Source organism: Sycon ciliatum, chromosome 13 (assembly GCF_964019385.1).
Source record: "Sycon ciliatum chromosome 13, ocSycCili1.1, whole genome shotgun sequence".
Taxonomy (NCBI): Eukaryota; Metazoa; Porifera; class Calcarea; order Leucosolenida; family Sycettidae; genus Sycon; species Sycon ciliatum.
This window is the reverse complement of record NC_088655.1, coordinates 16749597-16770411: the sequence shown is the minus strand read 5'-3', so window position 1 is coordinate 16770411 and position 20815 is coordinate 16749597. Positions and strand designations below refer to the sequence as shown.

Sequence of the window (20815 nt, the reverse complement as noted above, 5' to 3'; positions counted from 1 at the left end):
GGAAGTAAGAGAAAAAGCGAGGTAGAAGTCTAAGCAAGAAAGCAATCAATACCAGAGATGGTTTTGTGCACCAAGGCCGGGAGAGATAGAGCGAGAGAGAGAGTTACACGTACACAGACACAAGTACCAATTTTCGTCTGATGATCGATTCAGTTCGTGAAACACAGAGATACGAAACCGCAACTGCTCGTTCTTCTGTCTGTGTATTCCACTCTTTGCCTTAGGCAAATTTAGCCCTCTGCGGCTGGTGAATGAACCTAACATGGAGCGTTACATTTATTACAAGTAAGTCTAATAAATGACGGCTGCCTTTTGCCCTGCTGAGATCCAGCATTGCTTGTTTGCGGGGCGCACGGCTGATTCGTCCCCTGCCAGCCATGGACACCTCTGTCGTGAGGGCGGTGGCTGAAGCGGCTATCCGGTCCTGAAGCGGCTATCCGGTCCTGAGGCAGTTGTGTTCGGTGTCCGGGGCCTTTTTTGGACAACTACTGTACTAAGTACATCGTAGTTGTAGATTTGGAAGTACACTTGTTATTATTTACATTAGACTGTATTTACAGCCATTTTATGACATTAGACTGTTTTTACAGCCATTTTACACATCCTGTACCGCCACGTATGCACCATAAATGGGGGCTCAGACCTCTACAGCAGGCTTTCACGCCGGAAAATACGCGCACGGATTAACAGGCAGGTTGTCAGATAAACAGGGAGGGAGACAGGCAGGCAAGCCTACAGACAGGCATAATTATAATGAAAATATAATTATGGTGATAGTGGATTAGTGATCCGTCTGACCTAAAAGGTTCATGCTGTGTGGAATAGCAGAAGTGCACATTTGAGCTGGGTGCGGTATGGTCCGTACCTCGCTGGGCAACGTATTCCAGAGCCTAGCTCCTTAGAACGGGAGACAACCTTTTCCCAGGTCAGTGCGGGTTGGCGGTGGTCTTAGACCCATTCTTTCCACGATGACCTGTGGCCAATAAAAAAGAGAATTGTGATTAAAAATCAGTCCAGAATCATATAAAATCAGCTTGGCAAGTAAGGATGGGGTTACGATATTATGGTACAGTGTCAGCTACTACAGCAGCATTATGGATGATTGAATGAGGCCAGACCCCATTGGTTTAAGTGCGTGCTTGCTATTTGTTTCACGCACGTTGGGGGTTGTGGGTTGAAACTGAGAAGGGACAGGTGGATGGGTGGGTTCATGTGTCCGTATGTTGGTGATGTTCTCAATGTGTATGTTCTCATGTGACGTAGTGAATATTGCTGCTCTGTAATTGGACTTGCAAGATGAGGCTGTTGCAGGTGAAGGGGAGCGCGGATGTACTTGAAGCTGTGGGCAAGTGTAAACTGTCGTAAGAGTTGCCGGAAGACTGATAAGGGAAGTTGGATGTCTGGTGAAGAAGTGAGCTGTGATGCACTGGTGCGAAAAGGGAGGACCGCACGCAGATATGGGCTTCTCGTCGATGAACACATTCTCTTTGATCACTCTGGGGGTTATGTACTCCTCATCCATGGCAGATGATGTCTTTACCGCCAGAAAGTAGACAACGCTTAGCTAACACAACAAATACAGTCAAAAACAGCGTCACAACATAAAACCATATTTTCATGATTTACAAGCCTCTTTTACGGGCAAAAACAATCACAATAAACAATTCTCCTGAAGCCACACGTGTAAGAACTATACTAAAAACAGTTTTTGACTTTGTCCTAATTTTAGCGGAAGCACCAGGCTCAGAGTCCTATTTCTAAACAACTCCATCGACTTATTTCTTATCAGATTTTCTACACATATCATCGAAAAAATTAATGTTCAGACAAGGACGGATGAACACGTAAGTTGGTAGAAAAAAAACCACTATCTTTTTAAGGATCAGGACACCGCAAACGCGTACACAATGTCACTCAGACATAGAGTCAATCCTAGTCTATTGATCTTTGTCTAGATGCTCCCTTGTTTGCTCTTGGACATCTCCGGATGTGTCGCAGTCTGGCAGGTGAGAGACTGGAATGTAGCCTGTGCCTGCCGTCTGTCCATCTTTTGAACACTGGGTACAATGACAGCATGTGTGCGTCACTATAGTCGTGGTCTTCAAAATACTGGACAGTTTTCGGTGTGATTATATAATGGCCAGGGTTTGATTCTTGCAGTATCGACGAAAGCTGGTTTTGGGTGAGGCCTTCACTTCTTCTGGTATTTACAACCAATTTACGGAATTCTTTCATTTCGTCAACTGACAGAGTATGTGCATTTGCTGTCCAGTTTGAAGGAGTTTCAAGCATGGTGTCTTTGTTAGCAGTGTACTGGGCTTTAGGTGCTTCAGAAGAATCTTGGATGGCATTAGAGGTGGCTGTGTAGTCGGTTACGTGAAAGTTTGGTAACGGCGGGTTGATACGGGGACAATTGGCTTGCGGGGATGAGGGACTGTACTGGTTGCTACTGGGTTGTGGACATGGACCAATGGCTGAGGTAGTAGTAGTGATACGACGATCATGGAGACGGGATTTAACTCTGCTGGTGTCCAGTGTCGCGACGACTATCTTCTCAGCATGGCCAACCGAAGTAACGTCTGGAGGTAACATGACTGGCTTAGTCTCGGAAAACATTCCATCAAGCTCAGGTGTTTTGTGTGGTGATACATGCGCGTCTGCTTTGGAGAAACATCTTCTTTTCCCAGCCTTCAGCGTGTTTTCTTTTGGGAATCCACGGAGCTGTGACAGCAGTGGCGGCATGTCTCCAAAATCATCTCCCGAGAACGATGGCGAGTGTTCTGAAGTCCTGGCTGAAAGTGGGCTGGAGATTCGCTTCGTAGAACCGGAAGTCAGATACGTAGGAATATCATCTGCAACAAACGAGGGACGATCCAAACGTTGTGGCAGATAGTCTGCGGACGAGGAGGGCATAACAGGGCTGCCGAGGACTGAATTAATCTCAGCGAATTCCGCTTTGGTAAGTAACCCCGGTGGTGACTTGTCTGGAGAGTAGCTATCATCTGATATATTGATGATATCAGACATTTTGCCTACTTTACAGTCTCGTCAACAACTTCTACTCACTAACAATAAGTATTGCACATCTGCTAGAGGGAACTCTTTCTGTGTGGTATGAAAAGTACTCACACCACATACCGGTTTCAGAGATCTAAAAGGCACGAACAGTGTCCACGCTTGTTCAGAAAATGATCTAGAACAGTCATGCATGGAGTTTATCAATGTGATAAGGTGCAGAATTTGTGAAAAACTTACCCGCCGTATAACATTCGCCCAGAGGCCGCGTGAAGTTGGGATATATTGCGCAAGAAATGTTGAACCTTGTGGGGTGAAGTCCTTAAAGTTAAGGAGTGCGGTATATATGAGGAGGTTTCTTCACCATTCTGAGATCTGGGGCGCAGAAAACCTTGTTTTACCTCTGGCCCTGTCATCCCGTCTCGGTCTCTTCGTCAGTTCCCTAAATAAAAACCGGTAGTGAATTTTTTCTGTTCTTAGTCTATCCACTGCCGTGCTGCATTTTACTCTCAACTTCATCAAAACAAAATATACAATTGTGGCTACGATACGCGATATGCTAGTTCTATTTTCGTCCAGAAAACTTATTATTGGTTTCGCGAACGAAGACCTGCAGTCCGATAGATTGCTAACACCGTTCAGAGTTGTAAAAAAGTGGATTTAATGCCATGCGCCAACCCTCAGCGAAAGAAGGGTAGAGAAAAGTTGTGTGATTTCTAGCAGTGCAAAGACCTAAGCATGACATTAATGGCTACACTACGCACCTGTAGATAGTCAAAGAAAAATGTGAGAAACAGGGTGAATGCAATGGATTGACACTTGTCAATCTGTGTGCTATGCTTTCGCGCGTTCTCTTCAAGTGTGTTTTAGCACATATGGTTTCATCGAGATTTGGCCGTGAAGTGCACAATATTACTACTGTCACTGAGTGTGTTACACATGCAACACAAACTGTGTGTCCTAGCATGCGTAGACTCGGACGGAGAGCCGAGAATTGATCTATAGGAAAGAAAAGGAACAATAAGCTACAAGCTAGCCTATTGTTGTCCAAAACCACCAACAATAGTAACAACGTGACAATCGGCTCGTGCGAAAACATTGCACAACATTGACCACTTGTAGAGAGCGTATACTTCTAACTGCCAATCAGTGCTTGTGCTACTTGTTAGTCAAAAAAACCAGAGTCTCTTTGGACGCAGTTTTCATGGTGTAGGGGAAAGTTCAAGTCCACACCAGCTGCGAGAAGAAACGAGCATATGGTACACTGATGTAGACAAACTAAAACGATACTAACAATGTACTAAGTGAAGGTCAACACAACGAGCCCATGTCAAAATTAGCACATCCTTGATTCGAGCTGTACAACAAAGCAAGTACTGCTGAGGTGTTGTGCCTAGTTTTGTTTTGCTGACGTACATAACGGTGTGCTTGGAAGGGGCAACGTTTTCCCTGACCTGTGTCCTAGTCAGTATTGTTCCCTGTACGATTCGTCTTGATCGGACTACTAGAAAGGTTCTAACGCCTGACTGTTTTACCTTGACGTCTAGTTATCATTGCTGATTGTCTTGCACGGAATAAGGTTCTCAGGACTGTCTGTAAAGGCGGTCACATGACTTTTAGGGATGGCAACTGTCAACCAGTCAAGTCAACTAGCTGTGCTTGCATCAAAAGTCCCTGAACAGCCTTGGATATATTCACCTGCACCTGCTGCGACACCTATCCCTCATTTCTTTCATTTTATAACAACCCGTGCCATATCGATAGAGATGGCTTGCAGAGCTGTCCGGCGATGTCCCATTGCTCCCTACTTACACAAAGTGTAGTAGTGTACGCTCATTAAGGCTCGATACCAGCATATCAGAGTGGAGACCCGACCCAAGCCTGCGAGCAACACCCTTCAGTTCTCACTGTAACATCCCAGTTCATGCCCCCTCCCTATGGTCGTAATGCTCCAGGTTCGTGTACTGGTATTACAGCCCTGCAGTTCCGCTATACGCCTGATATAGTGGCTCGGTTTTGACTCATGTCCCTCTGTGTTGCGGGGACTGTTGCACCTGGATTTACTACCAGACTGGCATCAGGAGGCAGTGCTGGCAACGACCAAAGTCAGGCAGGATTGTGTAGTGAGGACCAAGTCGTAGACGCTGCGCACGGAGATTACCATGAAGTGAATTCCATAGCACTGAGCCACTGCCAGCAAAGCGCTATTGACCTGCTGCAAAAGAGGAAACCGGCACACACAGGCCCATGACCTATTGGAGCCGAGTATGGCCAGGTGCAGCGAGAGGGAGCAGGGCTTGCAGTTCTGGACGAGCCAGGGCATATCGACAGTGCCACACACGGTATACGAGCTTCTGGGTGAATACTTCTGCCACACGGAACACATCCACGCACTCTAGCAGAGCGCGGGCGGAGCATCAGGGGGTTGGCCGAATACCACTGAACAACATTATTCTGGAGGCCTTGGAGACGATCTGGGCACTTTTGTGGCAGGGAGCTCGAGCACGCGTTGGAGGCATACAGCAAGTCAGACATGATCAGCGACATGAAGTACGTCATGCGGGACTGGTGGTTCGCTGCCTGAATGTCCGATTTTCAGACGAGCTTTGTTTTTTAGCGTGTTCAATAACAAACACTTATAGATGACCGTCACAGTCTAAAGATACCTGGAAGGAAAATTAAGAATACTGTAGTACATTCATACATACATACACAAAGGAAGAAGAGGCAATCTGGGAACTCTCGCTACTGTTTACGTACATACATACATACAGCTCACTAGCTAGGCCAGCTCAGTTTTATCACCTTTATCACATTTATCCTTTATCACCTTAGTTCCGCGATCCTTACTGGCTATGACACTGAATCGGATATGAGTTGTTAGCGCCCCTAGCGCTTTCTGTTATCCTTGTCCCGCCATACTGGGCTTTAAATAGTGGGTTATTTTTCTTGATGTTCATATCACCTGATGAGTGCCTGAGATGGCATGAAACTTTAAGTTGTGACTGATCAAGCCATCTGTTGTTCTGACTAGTGTGTCACGGCTCTACCTTCCCGGTATCGAGCTCTCTTGGATTTCTCCTGGAATTGACAACAGTGTACATACATACATACATACATCCTGTCCTGTCCTGTTGAGCCACTGCCATGAAGGTTACGTGGGCCCCGGAGGGGCAGCTGAGAGAGAGGAGAAGCACACATCCCTGTGACGATCCAGGTGATGCGGTAAGCGAAATCGGCGGGAGCAGGCGCAAACACATGTGAAACCCTGACGGTCCTGAACGGTCGGACGACTACAAGTCCGCGAGCAGCGATGACGGGCGCGGCCACGTGTAGACACAAAGCAGCGGTCACAAGCCTGGCAGTGAGCGACGCAGCACAGCGGAGAAGCAGGCAGCGGCAGGGGCGCACCGACTGCTGACTGGGGATAAGTACACTTGTGCCTTGCCATACCTCCACGGGACTTCAGCCAACGGCCACACTCTCCACACTGGCATGCACCTTTCTGCTCCGCAACCGGCTTCGCACGCTCAGCCTTACACTTGTGGCGTGCGCGATCACTGGGGCGTGCAAACTGTCGGTCGCAGGTGACGGGAGGGGGATGCTGGGCATCTACCGGTGCTGAGTACGCCGAGCGCCAGGTGGAACGCGACTCGCATTCAGCTCGCCATTCCCCCTCGAGGCCGCGAGAACTAAGGTCAGACATGATACAATCCTTCCAGCGCCGACGAGGGCCATGAGCTGGGCGACGCGACGGAAGCGTGCCAAAGAGAACTTGCTTCGGCAGCCGGTGGTCCTCCATCCGAGCAAAATGCCCGAGCCATTCAAGGCGGCGGTGCTCCACCTTCGTGCGGATGGTGTCGGGATCACCCCACCTCACACGTAGTTGGTGATTGGTGATGTGGTCATCCCAGCATTCTTGGCGAGACACTCCCATGATAGAGCGGATGCATCATAATGGCCTACGCCAGGGTTACTCAATGGCGCCCGTGCTGTTTAACATTTTCATGTGGGCCGTGGTAAGCAGATGGCAGCAGCGCATTAGTGGTGTACCTGGTATTGGTTTCAGTTTCTCGCACAATTCTGACACTGGTAACGTCTACTAGAAGTCTCACTGCACCGACCCTGTCACTACCGCTACGGAGGCTCAGTTCGCTGATGACTCGGCATTGCTCGCTACATCAAGAGCTGGTGCCGAGGTCGCATTGACAACCTTTGACAACACGGCGTCCGAATTTGGTCTCGCGGTTAGTGCCCCAAAGACAAAGTTTTTGGTTGCTGGTGCTGATGTGTCTGCTGCTGACCGCGTACCCCTCAGTTTAGCTGGTGTTGACATTGTCTGTGTCACCGAATTTAAGTATCTGGGTTCGGTAGTTCACAGCGACGGCCGTTCATCCTGCGATGTTGACTCCCGCATTGCGAATGCCTCCCGAGCGTGTGGCGCTTTGCAAAAGTCCATCTTTGGCAACAAGCACCTGGACCTCCACATGAAAAAGGTGGTGTGTTCAACGCCTGTGTCTTGTCGCTCTTGCTGTACGGTTCGGAGAGTTGGACGCCTCTTCAACGGGATTTGCAGCGGCTCTCTGTCTTCCACCACCGATGCATCCGCTCAATCATGGGAGTGTCTCGCCAAGAATGCTGGGATGACCACATCGCCAATCACCAACTACGTGTGCATACATACATACATACATACATACATACATACATACATACATACATACATACATACAAACATACATACATACATACATTGAGTGGTTCAAGTCATATCTGTCACACCCACATCTATACTTATCCCTGTACGGAAACGCAAGTGGCTATAGAACCTGCTGCAAAGGCGTTCCCCAGGGTTCTGTCCTAGACCCTACCCTTTTCCGTATTTATATTCGACTTTTCACAATTCTGATTTTGCGTAGGCGGCCATAGAAACCATGATTTGGCTGGAGGCTTGAAAACGTGAGCCCTCAAACTGTCCCATGGCCTCCACAACCCTGGCTGTAAGTTTTCTCGGTTGCGATTCAACGTTTTGGCACCACTGTCAGTCAACAAGTGATTGGGTTGTTTTTCTGTTTTCCTTTCGATAAACGACCATGTCCAAGCGAATTTACAGTTCCGAGTTTGAGCGTATGCTTATCGAAATTTATGGCGACTTGCTGAAATCAACTGATAAACTCATGATGACCAGAAATGCGGAGGGCCAAAAGGCTACACACTTGCTGAACAATCACATGGAAAAGTGGGCCTCGCGAAACGCTTTTCTATGAAAGAAGTACACAACACGGTCAACTCCCTCAATGAAAAGGGACGAGAGCTGTACAAGGCCCATCGTCTATTGGTGAATTCATTTTATGAAAAATTATGAAAATTCATTTTCATGAGCCGTCCAGCCCCTGCTTAGGCATGCGCCATTTCTATCTCCCAGACAACTTGGCCTGTCGCTGTAAAAACGCCCACCGCTATCCGGTTTCAAATGCTGGTGTGAATGTACCTGCCTCACAGTTGCACAGCACTGTACTCAAACCGAGAAAACGCCCATGCATGATCATAATAGTTTGAACGGCCTATAAAGTATATGCCTCTGGCAAATGTCCACGGACAGTGATGCCCTCTTTGGAACAGTAATTTCTAAGGTGAAGGAGCACCTGTTTTGATTTCCACTAAAAAGTAAAGTATCCAACGACACCATTAGGCGCTGCATCTGCCGCTAGGGCTTACTGATTGTTAGCAGCCGTCGTGAGCTCCCTTTCGGAACGGACACGATAATATTTATTTACTTTGTTATGCTATACAACAACCTCACAGATCGTGGCTTGCTCCTGAATTCCAGCAAAAGCTAGATACTCCTCAGTCATAGCAAAGGTATCCGAGGTAAAGCTAATAGTTCCAGTTCTTTTCAGACGTGCACAATCGCGCTGGATACAATCTATTTCACAGCAATAACGCCGGACCCATTAGTAATGATCATAATTATACCAAATTGATATCACCAGGCTTTACACATAATACTCACATTGAGAACCCTGCAAGAAGACCTAAGGGCCTGTTGGGAATGCCCTGACAATAATAAAAATTACACTACAAATAATAATAATACCAAACGGGACTTTTGTTTTCCACTTTCCCCAGAAAGTCATTGGTTTGTAGCGGTGTCGTCACTTCCAAGACAGCGAATGAAAGGCTAGTAAATCTCGATTTGTCTTGCTGACATCATCTGAATGTGCACTGTTGCGATGGTAGAAGACCAGTGTTTGATTTAAAATACAGGTGTTATAGTAGCATAACATGATATTATGCATTTCAAACGTGTTCAGCCCCAGAGATCAGGAAACACTTGACTAACACGCCACAAATGCCGACACAAAAGTAGTAATTTTACACCATGATACAATTTTAAAAGCCATACTTGCCAGAACTAGAATACAAAAAATTCGAATTTGATTTTGTGATAATTGTTATCGACATCACCAGACTGGTTGATAATAAGGACCAGACTCAGTGTGCAGAGCCTCATCTACTTCATGAACTTATTTCGTATTAGATTTTCTACACATGTCGCCGAACGAGTACGGATGACCACTTCAGATTGTATTCACTACTTTAACGAACAAGACACTGTAGACGGATACACAGCGTAATTCAGACAGAGTCATTTCAAATATCCTTCTCCTCCTCCTCATCATCTAGATGTTCCTCTGCTTGCTCATGGGCATCTTCCGATGGGTCGCTGTGACCTGCATCTCTCTGCCTGAGACGACTAGTGTTTTGAAGTTTCTTACGTGCCCGTTGATTAGAGAACCAATTTTTAATAACATTTATCCTGAGGCCCAATGAGGTAGCTAAGTTACGTTGTGCCTCAGCAGTTGGCAGTCGGGTTTTGGAAAACTCATCGTTTAGAATATCATACTGTTGAATTGAAAGCCGGGCTAGTCGTCCTTGACGTGGGAGACTGGCACGTCTATGCCTATCATCTGTCCATCTTTTGAACACAGGGTACAAGAACAGCATGTGCGCTTCGCCATAGTACTGAAGTTCAAAGAACCGGACAGTTTTCGAGGTGATTTTATGATGGGCATGGTTTGATTCGTATAGTATCGACGCGAGCTGGTTTTTTGTGAGGCCTTCACTTCTTCTGGTATTAACCAATTCACAGAATTCCGCCATTTCGTCAACTGGCAGAGTAACATCCACGTTCGAGTATTGTTCATCTGCAATGCAGTTTGAAGGAGTATCAAGCATGCTGTCGTTATTAGTAGTGGACTGCGCAGTAGATGCTTGAGATGCTTGAGAAGAATCTTGAGTGACATTAAAAGTGGCTGTGTAGTGGTTTACGTGTACGTTCGGTAACTGAGGATTGATGCAGTTGGCCTCCGTGGATAATGGACTGAACTGGTTGCTTCTGCGTTGTGGCCGTGGACCAGTGGCTGAGGTATTAGTGGTACGATGGTTATGGATACGGGATGTAGCCCTCCTGGTGTCCCGTGGCGCGACGACTACCTTCTCAGCATGGCCAACCGAAGTAACGTCCGCAGGTAACACGACTGGCTTAGTATCAGACAACATTCCGTCAAGCTCATCTTCTTTGTGTTGTGATACATGCACGTCTGCTTTGGAGAAGCGTCTTCTTTTCCTAGACTGCGGCGCGTTTTCTTCCGGGAATGCACGGAGTTGTGACAGCAGTGGCGGCATGTCTCCAAAATCATCTTCTGAGAACGATGGCGATTGTTCTGAAGTCCTGGCTGAAAGTGGCCTTGAGATTCGCTTCGTAGAACCGGAGGGCAGACACGTAGGAATATCACCTGCAACAGACGAGGGACGATCCAAACGTTGTGGAACGTAATCTTCGAACGAAACGAAGGTGTGCCCCAAGGCAGTGTTCTTGGGCCGCTTCTCTTTGTCCTTTACACGAGTGACATTTCCGACGTCATACCTTGCATTGTTGTTCATCAGGAGTTTGCGGACGACATCATCCTAGATTATTCTGATTCAGATCTGGACACTGTTTGCAAGACGTCGACTACGGCTGTGACACGTCTGTCTGACTGGCTCTCCGAAATTGGGCTTCTGCTGAATACCGGCAAAACCCAAGTCATGGTAATTCAACCTCGGGGACTCACTGGCGACATACCAGTCGTGAAATGTAAGGATCAAGCCTTAACTGTTACCTCCACTGCCAAATACCTTGGCGTAACCATTGATGACCAGCTATCCTGGCAGCCACATGTCTCCAGTGTTGTGCAGAAGGCGTCATTCGCCATCAGCCAGCTATGGCGCCATGGGCGATCTCTGCCCATAAGAGCCCGCAGGCTTTGGTACATTGGCATTGTGCAAGCACGACTAACGTACGCATCCAATGCATTCTTCCCGTCGCTGACACAGCAGCTGCAGAGTCGTTTAATCAAATCCAGCAAATCCGGAATTCGTGCAATTTTCCGACTTTCCAGCCGTGCATCCACAGCCCCCCCTCCTCGTGCGCTTATCTATTCGATCCCTAACTCACATTTTTAACTACAGTAAACCTGTAACTAACGACCACCCCTTGGTGCCCGGAAAAGTGGTCGTTAGTGGCAGGTGGTCTTTAGTTAGAGGTTTGCACCGCGCGACCATATATGGATCCCATTATATGATATGTATGTCAAAATGCAGCTGATACAATCCCCCACCACTTGCGCACTGACATTCTTCTTTCAGATCATACAACACTTGGAGAGAGAGAAAATCAAGTTTTTTATACACCGGAAGCGATACGACCTTTTGACACGTATGTCGACTTACTGGGTTTCCAGAGCAGCGCTGGCCTGGCCAAGCAGTGGACTAGTCACTATCGACTCCAGCCAGCACAGACTGTCAGTGTGACCTGGTGACTGAGCTGTGTGATTGCACTTCGACCGAGAGCCGCTCAGTCTTAGGGTGCGTTCTTAAATCTTCTCGGAAAAGTTGGAGATTCTCCGAAAAGTTCGAGAGCTGTTATTATATCCTCTCCGACTTTTAGGAGGCTCTCCAAAGCTCTCCAAGCTCTCCAAGCTTCAGAGGTGGTTGAAACTTGGAGATTCCCGCGGTTTGGGATCAGCGCATGCGAACTACGACTAAGGGTGCGTTCTTAAATTCTCCAGCTTCTAGAAGAAGAAGAAAAGAGAAGTCGACGAAACTGGGATTCTTCAAGAACGGGTCTTGAAGAATTCGGAGATATTTTGCAGATGTCAAGCAAAATGAAGCGCCAAAGGGACCGTGATCTTGAGTGCCACGAAAATAGTATGCGCTGTGCGTATGCGAAAAGGGAAATGCGTACACTCATGATCAACACGTGGCTTTTAGACTAGTTCGCATGCGCTGATCCGAAACCGCGGGAATCTCCGAGTTTCAACCACCTCTGAAGCTTGGAGAGCTTGGAGAGCTTTGGAGAGCCTCCTAAAATTCGGAGAGGATATAAGAACAGCTCTCGAACTTTTCGGAGAGTCTCCAACTTTTCCGAGAGGATTTAAGAACGCACCCTAAAAGGCACGTGTTCATCATTAGTGTACGCATTTCCCTTTTCGCATACGCACACGTGCATTACTACATTCATCACTCAAGATCGCGGCCCCTTTGGCGCTTCATTTTGCTTGACATGTGCAAAATATCTCCGAATTCTTCGAGACCCGTTCTTGAGTAATCCCAGTTTCTTCGACTTCTCTTTTCTTCTTCTTCTAGAAGCTAGAGAATATAAGAACGCACCCTTAGTTTCTCCTTCCAGTAGTAACATCGATCAAAGAGCGCTTTGGATGCGCTCTCCAAGACGTTTCCTATCATGTTTGTTCTTGACAGCACTTGAAATTATGACAGGTGTAGTGCAGTCCACACTGATTCCACAGTAAAAATGAGACTGCGCTCATTTGTCTAGCTGTAGTGTCGAAACGACCATGGAAAATCATCAAAATTTCGAGAAGGAGCTTCAAGCAATGTTTGATTTGCTACATCGCGGTCGCTAGTTACGGGTCAAAATTCGACATTGGGACAAGAAAAGGCGGTCGCTGGTCGCGTTCAGCAGGTAGTCGCTAGTCACAGTGCATTTTGAATGTGAGACCGTCCGTGCCTGACAGAGTGGTCGGTAGTACCAGGCCGGTCGCTAGTCACGGTGGTCGTTAGTTACAGGTTTTACTGTACAAGGTTTTGTTTTTTGTTTTCCGTTGCCTACATGATCTTGCAAGTCCTCTTTTCTGCACCTACTTTCAGTTGATGGCTAACACAGGCCAAGCATCCCGGGATGATCGCCGAATTACTCGAGGACAGGAGCAGCGGCTACTGCAAGTGCCTTTCCTTCCTGGACCTTCCGGTCGTCAGTCATTGACATTTGTGGGAAGCACTCTTTGGAATGCCCTTCCCAGCGATATTCGCCTCCACAGTGCGGCGGTTGCCTTTAAACTGGCTCTGAACAGAATTAATTGTAATTTGTCACCACCTTGCTCGGCATCCCTAAACATTACTGCATGGTTTCTCGGTGTTTTCTTCACTGCATGCTTACACATACACACACCCATTTGAATTATATACAAACTTTGTGCTTTGGAATTATCATGCTATGATTCTTTTTAATATTTCCTTCTCTCATAATATTATATTCGTTCTTAGCAGGAACCGGAGGTTTTTCCTCTGGTGAGAAGGCAGAATTGCCTGTGCTCTAAACGAATTCAAATAAAAGAAAAAAAAAAACAAAAAAAAAACGAAGACGGCGTTACAGGGCTGCCGAGGACTGAATTAATCTCAGCGAATTCCGCTTCGGTAAGTAGTCCCGGTGGTGACTTGTCAGGAGAGGAGACATCATCTGATATAATGATTATGTCAGACATTTTGGCCACTTAACAGTCGCTGTAGCAACTAGTAATGACTAACAACAATTACTGCACATCTGCTAGGTGGAACGCATTCTGTTTGCTATGGAGAGTACTCAGACGAAATCACGGCTTCAGAGATGTTAACCGCTCGAAGAGTGTCCACGCTTGTTCAGAAAATAATCTAGAACAGTCATGCATGGAGTTTATCAATGTGATGGGGTGCAGAATTTGTGAACAACTTACCTGCCGTATAACTCTCGCCCAGAAGCCTGGTGAAGTTGCTATATTTTGTGCAAGAAATATTGAAAATCGCGGCGTGAAGTCCACAGGTTTAAGGAGTTCAGCCCTACTACTGTGCGACACATACAACACAATTATTGTGCACTGTCATGCCTAGACTCGGACGGAGAGGCAAGGGTTGATTTAAAGGAACAAAAAGGACCAAGACGCTGCAAGTAAGCCTATTGTTGTCCAATACCACCACTGATTGCAATCACGCGACTATGGGCAGTCGTTAGTAAGCCAAGTGTCAAGTGAAGTCGGCTTAACAGCGCAAGTTCCAGCGTGGAAGAAAATGCATGGCAATAGTCGTAACCACTATTTCGTAACAATCGGCTCGTGCGATAACATTGCACAACATCGACCAGTGGTACTGAAGTTATACAGCTAACTGCCAATCAGCTCTAGTGCTGAAACAACCAGGGTCTCTTTGCGCGCAGTTTTCATTGTTTAGGGGAAAGTTCCAGTCCATACCAACTTCGAGAAGAAACAAGCACACGGTACACTGATGTACACAAACCAAAACGATGCTAACAATGTACTGAGTGATGGTCAACACAACGAGCCCATGTCAAAATTAGCACATCCTCGATTCGAGCTGTACAACAAAGCAAGTACTGCTGAGGTGTTGTGCCTAGTTTTGTTTTGCTGACGTACATAACGCTTTGCCTAAAAGGGGCACCATTTCCCCTGACCTGTGTCCTAGTCACTATTGTTCACTATACAATTCGTCTTGTTCACACTACTAGCACGGTTCTAACGCTTGACTTTTGTTTTCTTGACGTCTAGTTATCATTGCTGATTGTCTTGCACGGAAGAAGGCTCTGAGGACTGACTGTATAGGCGGTCACGTGACTGTAGGGGAATGGCAACCACCGACCAATCAAATCAGCTAGTTGTGCTTGCATCAGAAGTTCCTGAACAGCCTTGGATGTACATGTATTCACCTGCAACTGGACCATATTCTAGACCAGCTGCGACACCTATCTCATTTTACCATAATACCCCATGCCATATCGATGGAGATGTCTTGCAGAGCTGTCCGGCGATGGCCCATTGCTCCCTACTTACGCAAAGTGTAGTAGTTGTTAGTTCCACGGTTTCAAATATGCACGAATCGTGTGATCCTGTGATCCTTTTAATAGTGTACGCTCATTCAGGCTCGATACCAGCATATCAGAGTGGAGGCCCGACCCAATCCTGCCAGCAACAGCCTGCAGTTCTCCCTGTATCATCCCAGTTCATGCCCCATCCGTATGGCCGAAATACCCCAGGTTCGTGTACAAGTAATACAACCCTGGAGTTCCGCTATGCACCTGATATCGTGGCTGGGTTTGGACTCATATCCCTCTGTGTTGCGGGGACTGTTGCACCTGGATTTACTACCAGAGTGGCATCAAGAGGCAGTGCTGGCAACGACCAACTTCAGGCAAGATTGTTTAGTGAGGACCAAGTCGTAGACGCCGCGCATAGGCTCGACGTGCTAGAATTGAAAGTCACCGCCTCCGGCCAAAAACAAGTTTGATAGCACCCTTTCATGTACATGTAGTTCTTTGCTGACAGTTTTACGGTTCAGAACACTTTGTGTCAGTTGTTCTACATTCATCATATGCCTAGTGTGCTGGTTTGTGCCTAGTGTACATGTATCTACAGCCGTATTGATTACTTGATACATGGATTGGTATGTTTTTTTGTTTGTATTTATTTGTCTGTTAGTCTGTCTGTCTCTCTGTCTGTCGGTCTGTCTGTCTGTCTGTCTGTCTGTCTGTCGGTCTGTCTGTTGGTCTATCTATCTGTCTGTCTGTCTGTCTGTCTGTCTGTCTGTCTGTCTGTCTGTCTGTCTGTCTGTCTGTCTGTCTGTCTGTCTGTCTGTCTGTCTGTCTGTCTGTCTGTCTGTCTGTCTGTCTGTCTGTCTGTCTGTCTGTCTGTCTGTCTGTCTGTCTGTCTGTCTGTCTGTCTGTCTGTCTGTCTGTCTGTCTGTCTGTCTGTCTGTCTGTCTGTCTGTCTGTCTGTCTGTCTGTCTGTCTGTCTGTCTGTCTGTCTGTCTGTCTGTCTGTCTGTCTGTCTGTCTGTCTGTCTGTCTGTCTGTCTGTCTGTCTGTCTGTCTGTCTGTCTGTCTGTCTGTCTGTCTGTCTGTCTGTCTGTCTGTCTGTCTGTCTGTCTGTCTGTCTGTCTGTCTGTCTGTCTGTCTGTCTGTCTGTCTGTCTGTCTGTCTGTCTGTCTGTCTGTCTGTCTGTCTGTCTGTCTGTCTGTCTGTCTGTCTGTCTGTCTGTCTGTCTGTCTGTCTGTCTGTCTGTCTGTCTGTCTGTCTGTCTGTCTGTCTGTCTGTCTGTCTGTCTGTCTGTCTGTCTGTCTGTCTGTCTGTCTGTCTGTCTGTCTGTCTGTCTGTCTGTCTGTCTGTCTGTCTGTCTGTCTGTCTGTCTGTCTGTCTGTCTGTCTGTCTGTCTGTCTGTCTGTCTGTCTGTCTGTCTGTCTGTCTGTCTGTATGTCTGTCTGTCTGTCTGTCTGTCTGTCTATCTGTCTCTCTGTCAGTCCGTCTGTCTGTCTGTCTGTCTGTCTGCCTGTCTGTCTTTCCGTCCGTCCATCCGTCCGTCCGTCCGTCTGTCTGTCTGTCTGTGTGCCTGTCTGTCTGAGAGAGAGACAGAGAGAGAGACAGAAAGGGAGAGAGAAGGAGAGAGAAAAAGAAAGAGAGAGTGACATAGACAGAGACAGATAGAGAGAGCAGGAGAGGGAGAGAGCAAGTCAGACAGACAGACAGCGATAGAGACAGAGACAATCACAGAAACAGACACAGAGTCAGTCTGTCAGTCAATCAGTCACGCATTCAGACGGACAAACAATCAGGCAAAGCAGAAAGACAAGCAGACAACAGTCTGTCTATGAATGGCCGATTATATGTCTCTGGCCAATGTGCACGAACAATGATGTCCTCTTTGGAACACTAATTTTTTCGGTGAAGCAGCACCTGTTTTGATTTCCACTCAAAATGCAGTATCCAATGACACCGTTAGTCGCTGCATCTGCCCCTAGAGTTTACTGGGTGTTGGCTGCCGTCTTGAGTTCACTTCTGGAACGGACACGATAATAATTATTTACTTTTTTATTTTATACAACGACAACCTCACAAAAGTGGCTTCCTCCTGAATTCCAGCAAGAGCCAGATACTCCTCATTCATGGCAGAAGTACCCGAGGTAGGCTAATAGTTCCATTTATTTTCGAAGTGCACACTCGCGCTGGATACAAATCGATTTAGGAGCAATAACGCTGGAACCATTAGTAATTATACCCGATTCGTTTCACAAGGAACTTTACACATAATATTCACATTTAAAAACCCTGCAACAAGACATTAGGGTCTGTTGGGAATGCCCAAAAACAATAATAAAAATTACACTCCAAAATAAAAACGGGACTTTTGTTTTCCACTTTCCCCAGAAATTCGTTGTTTTGTAGCGGTGTCATCACTTCCAAGACAGCGAATGAAAGCCAAGTAAATGTCGAATTGCTTTGATGACGTCATCTGGATGTGCACTGTTGTGATGGTTGAAGACCAGTGTTTGATTATAAAATACAGGTGTTATAGTAGCATAACATGATATGCATTTCAAACGTCTTCAGCCCCAGAGATCAGAAAACACTTGACTAACACGCCACAAATGCAGACACAAAAGTAGTAATTTTACAACATGATACAATTTTGAAAGCCATACCTGCCAGAACTAGAATACAATAAAAATCTGATTTGCTTTTGTGATAATTGTTATCGACATCACCAGACTGGTTGATAATAGGGACCATAGTCAGTGTCCAAAGCCTCATCTACTTCATGAACATATTTCGTATTAGATTTTCTACACATGTCGCCGAACGAGTACGGATGACGACTTCAGATTGTATTCACTGCTTTAACGAACAAGACACTGTAGACGGATACACAGCGTAATTCAGACAGAGTTATTTCAAATATCCTTCTCCTCCTCCTCCTCATCTAGATGTTCCTCTGCTTGCTCATGGGCATCTTCCGATGGGTCGCTGTGACCTGCATCTCTCTGCCTGAGACGACTTGTGTTTTAATTTCTCTTACGTGCCCGTTGATTAGAGAACCATTTTTAATAACATTGATCCTGACGCCAAATGACGTAGCTAAGTTATGTTGTGCCTCTGCAGTTGGCCGTCGGGTTTTGGAAAACTCACTGTTTAGAATCGCATACTGTTCAGTTGAAAGCCGAGCTAGTCGTCCTTTACGCGGGAGACTGGCACGTCTATGCCTGTCTGCTGTCCATCCTTTAAACACTGGGTACAATAAAGACATGTAAGTATCATTATACCTGTGTTTTTCAAACTTGATCACAGTGTTAGGGGTGATTTTATCATGGTCAGCGTGTGATTCGCGCAGTAGTGACGCGAGCTGTTTTTGGCTGAGGCCTTCACTTCTTCTGGTGTTTACAACCAATTTACGCAATTCTTTCATTTCGGCAAGCGACAGAGTATGTGCATCGGCTGCGCAGTTTGAAGAAGTATCAAGCATGGTGTCTTCGTTAACAGACCTATCCTCCGTCCATCTTTTGAACATTGGGTACAATAACAGCATGTGCGCTCTACTATAGCGATGGCTTTCAAAGTTCGAGACAGTTTGAGTTTTGATTTCATAATTTTCAGGCGCGTAATTGCGCAGTAACAACGCCAGCTGTACTTGGGTGAGGCCTTCACGTTTTCTGGTACTCACAACCAATTTCCGGAATTCTTTCAACTCAGCTAACGATAGAGTAACATTTACTTTCGGGTACTGTGCTTCTGCAATGTAGCTTGAAGGAGTATCCAGCAGGGTGTCTTCATTGCCAGTGTCCCGGGCACTGGATGCTTGAGAAGAATCTTGGATGGCACTAGAAGTGGCTGTGCTGTCGTTTACGTGTACGTTCGGTAACTGAGGATTGATGTAGTTGGCCTCCGCGGATAATGGACTGAACTGGTTGCTTCTGGGTTGTGCCCGTGGACCAGTGGCTGATGTATTAGTGGTACTATGGTCGTGGAGACGGGATGTAGCTCCACTGGTGTCCCATGGCGCGACGACAACCTTCTCAGCATGGCCAACCGAAGTAACGTCTGGAGGTAACACGACTGGCTTACCATCAGACAACATTCCGTCAAGCTCATCTTCTTTGTGTTGTGATACATGCACGTCTGCTTTGGAGAAGCGTCTTCTTTTCCTAGACTGCGGCGCGTTTTCTTCCGGGAATGCACGGAGTTGTGACAGCAGTGGCGGCATGTCTCCAAAATCATCTTCTGAGAACGATGATGATTGTTCTGAAGTCCTGGCTGAAAGTGGCCTTGAGATTCGCTTCGTAGAACCGGAGGGCCGACACGTAGGAATATCACCTGCAACAGACGAGGGACGATCCAAACGTTGTGGCACGTAATCTTCGAACGAAGACGGCGTTACAGGGCTGCCGAGGACTGAATTAATCTCAGCGAATTCCGCTTCGGTAAGTAGTCCCGGTGGTGACTTGTCAGGAAAGGAGACATCATCTGATATATTATTGATTATGTCAGACATTTTGGTCACTTTACAGTCTCGGTAGCAACTAGTAATGACTAATAACAATTACTGCACATCTGCTAGGTAAGGTGGAACTCATTCTGTTTGCTATGGAAAGTACTCAGACGAAATCACGGTTTAAGAGATGTAAACGGCTCGAAGAGTGTCGACGCTTGTTCAGAAAATAATCTAGAACAGTCATGCATGAAGTTTATCAATGTGATAAGGTGCAAAAGTTGTCAACAACTTATCCGCCGTATAACTCTCGCCCAGAAGCCTGGTAAAGTTGCTATATTTTGTGCAAGAAATATTGAACATCGCGGCGTGAAGTCCTCAGTTTCAAGGAGTTCAGCCTTACTACTGTGCGACACATGCAACACAAATATTGTGCACTGTCATGCCTAGACTCGGACGGAGAGGCAAGGGTTGATTTATAGAAACAAAAAGGACCAACACGCTGCACGTAAGCCTATTGTTGTCCAATACCACCACTGATTGCAATCACGTGACTATCGGCAGTCGTTAGTTAGCCAAGTGTTCAGTGAAGTCGGCTTAACAGCGCCAGCTCCAGCGTTGGAGAAAATTCATCGCAATAGTCGCAACCACTATTTCGTGACAATCGGCTCGTGCGATAACATTGCACAACATCGACCACTGGTACTGAAGGTATACAGGTAACTGCCAATCAGCTCTAGTGCTGAAAAACCCAGGGTCCCTTTGCACGCAGTTTTCATTGTTTAGGGGAAAGTTCCAGTCCATACCAACTTCGAGAAGAAACGAGCACACGGTACACTAATGTACACAAACTAAAACGATACTAACAATGTACCAAGTGAAGGTGAACACAACGAGCCCATGTCGAAATTAGCACATCCTTGATTCGAGCTGTACAACAAAGCAAGTACTGCTGAGGTGTTTTGTTTAGTTTTGTTTTGCTGACGTACATAACGCTTTGCCTAAAAGGGGCACCATTTCCCCTGACCCGTGTCCTAGTCAGTATTGTTCACTATACAATTCGTCTTGTTCGGACTATTAGCACGGTTCTAACGCTTGACTTTTGTTTTCTTGACGTCTAGTTATCATTGCTGATTGTCTTGCACGGAAGAAGGCTCTGAGGACTGACTGTATAGGCGGTCACGTGACTGTAGGGGAATGGCAACCACCGACCAATCA

At 46.6% G+C, this 20815-nt stretch overlaps 1 protein-coding gene across 1 annotated transcript; it reads right to left on the bottom strand.

Moving 5' to 3' along the window:
- Positions 1-926: 926 nt before the first annotated feature.
- LOC135829223 (uncharacterized) lies at positions 927-10861 on the bottom strand. The gene is made up of 2 exons (XM_065341628.1): positions 9795-10861; positions 927-973 (listed from the first exon to the last, which is right to left on the bottom strand). Exons 1-2 carry the CDS (start codon positions 10702-10704, stop codon positions 927-929), a joined length of 957 nt encoding a protein of 318 aa, XP_065197700.1. The 5' UTR covers positions 10705-10861.
- Between the last annotated feature and the right edge of the window lie 9954 nt (positions 10862-20815).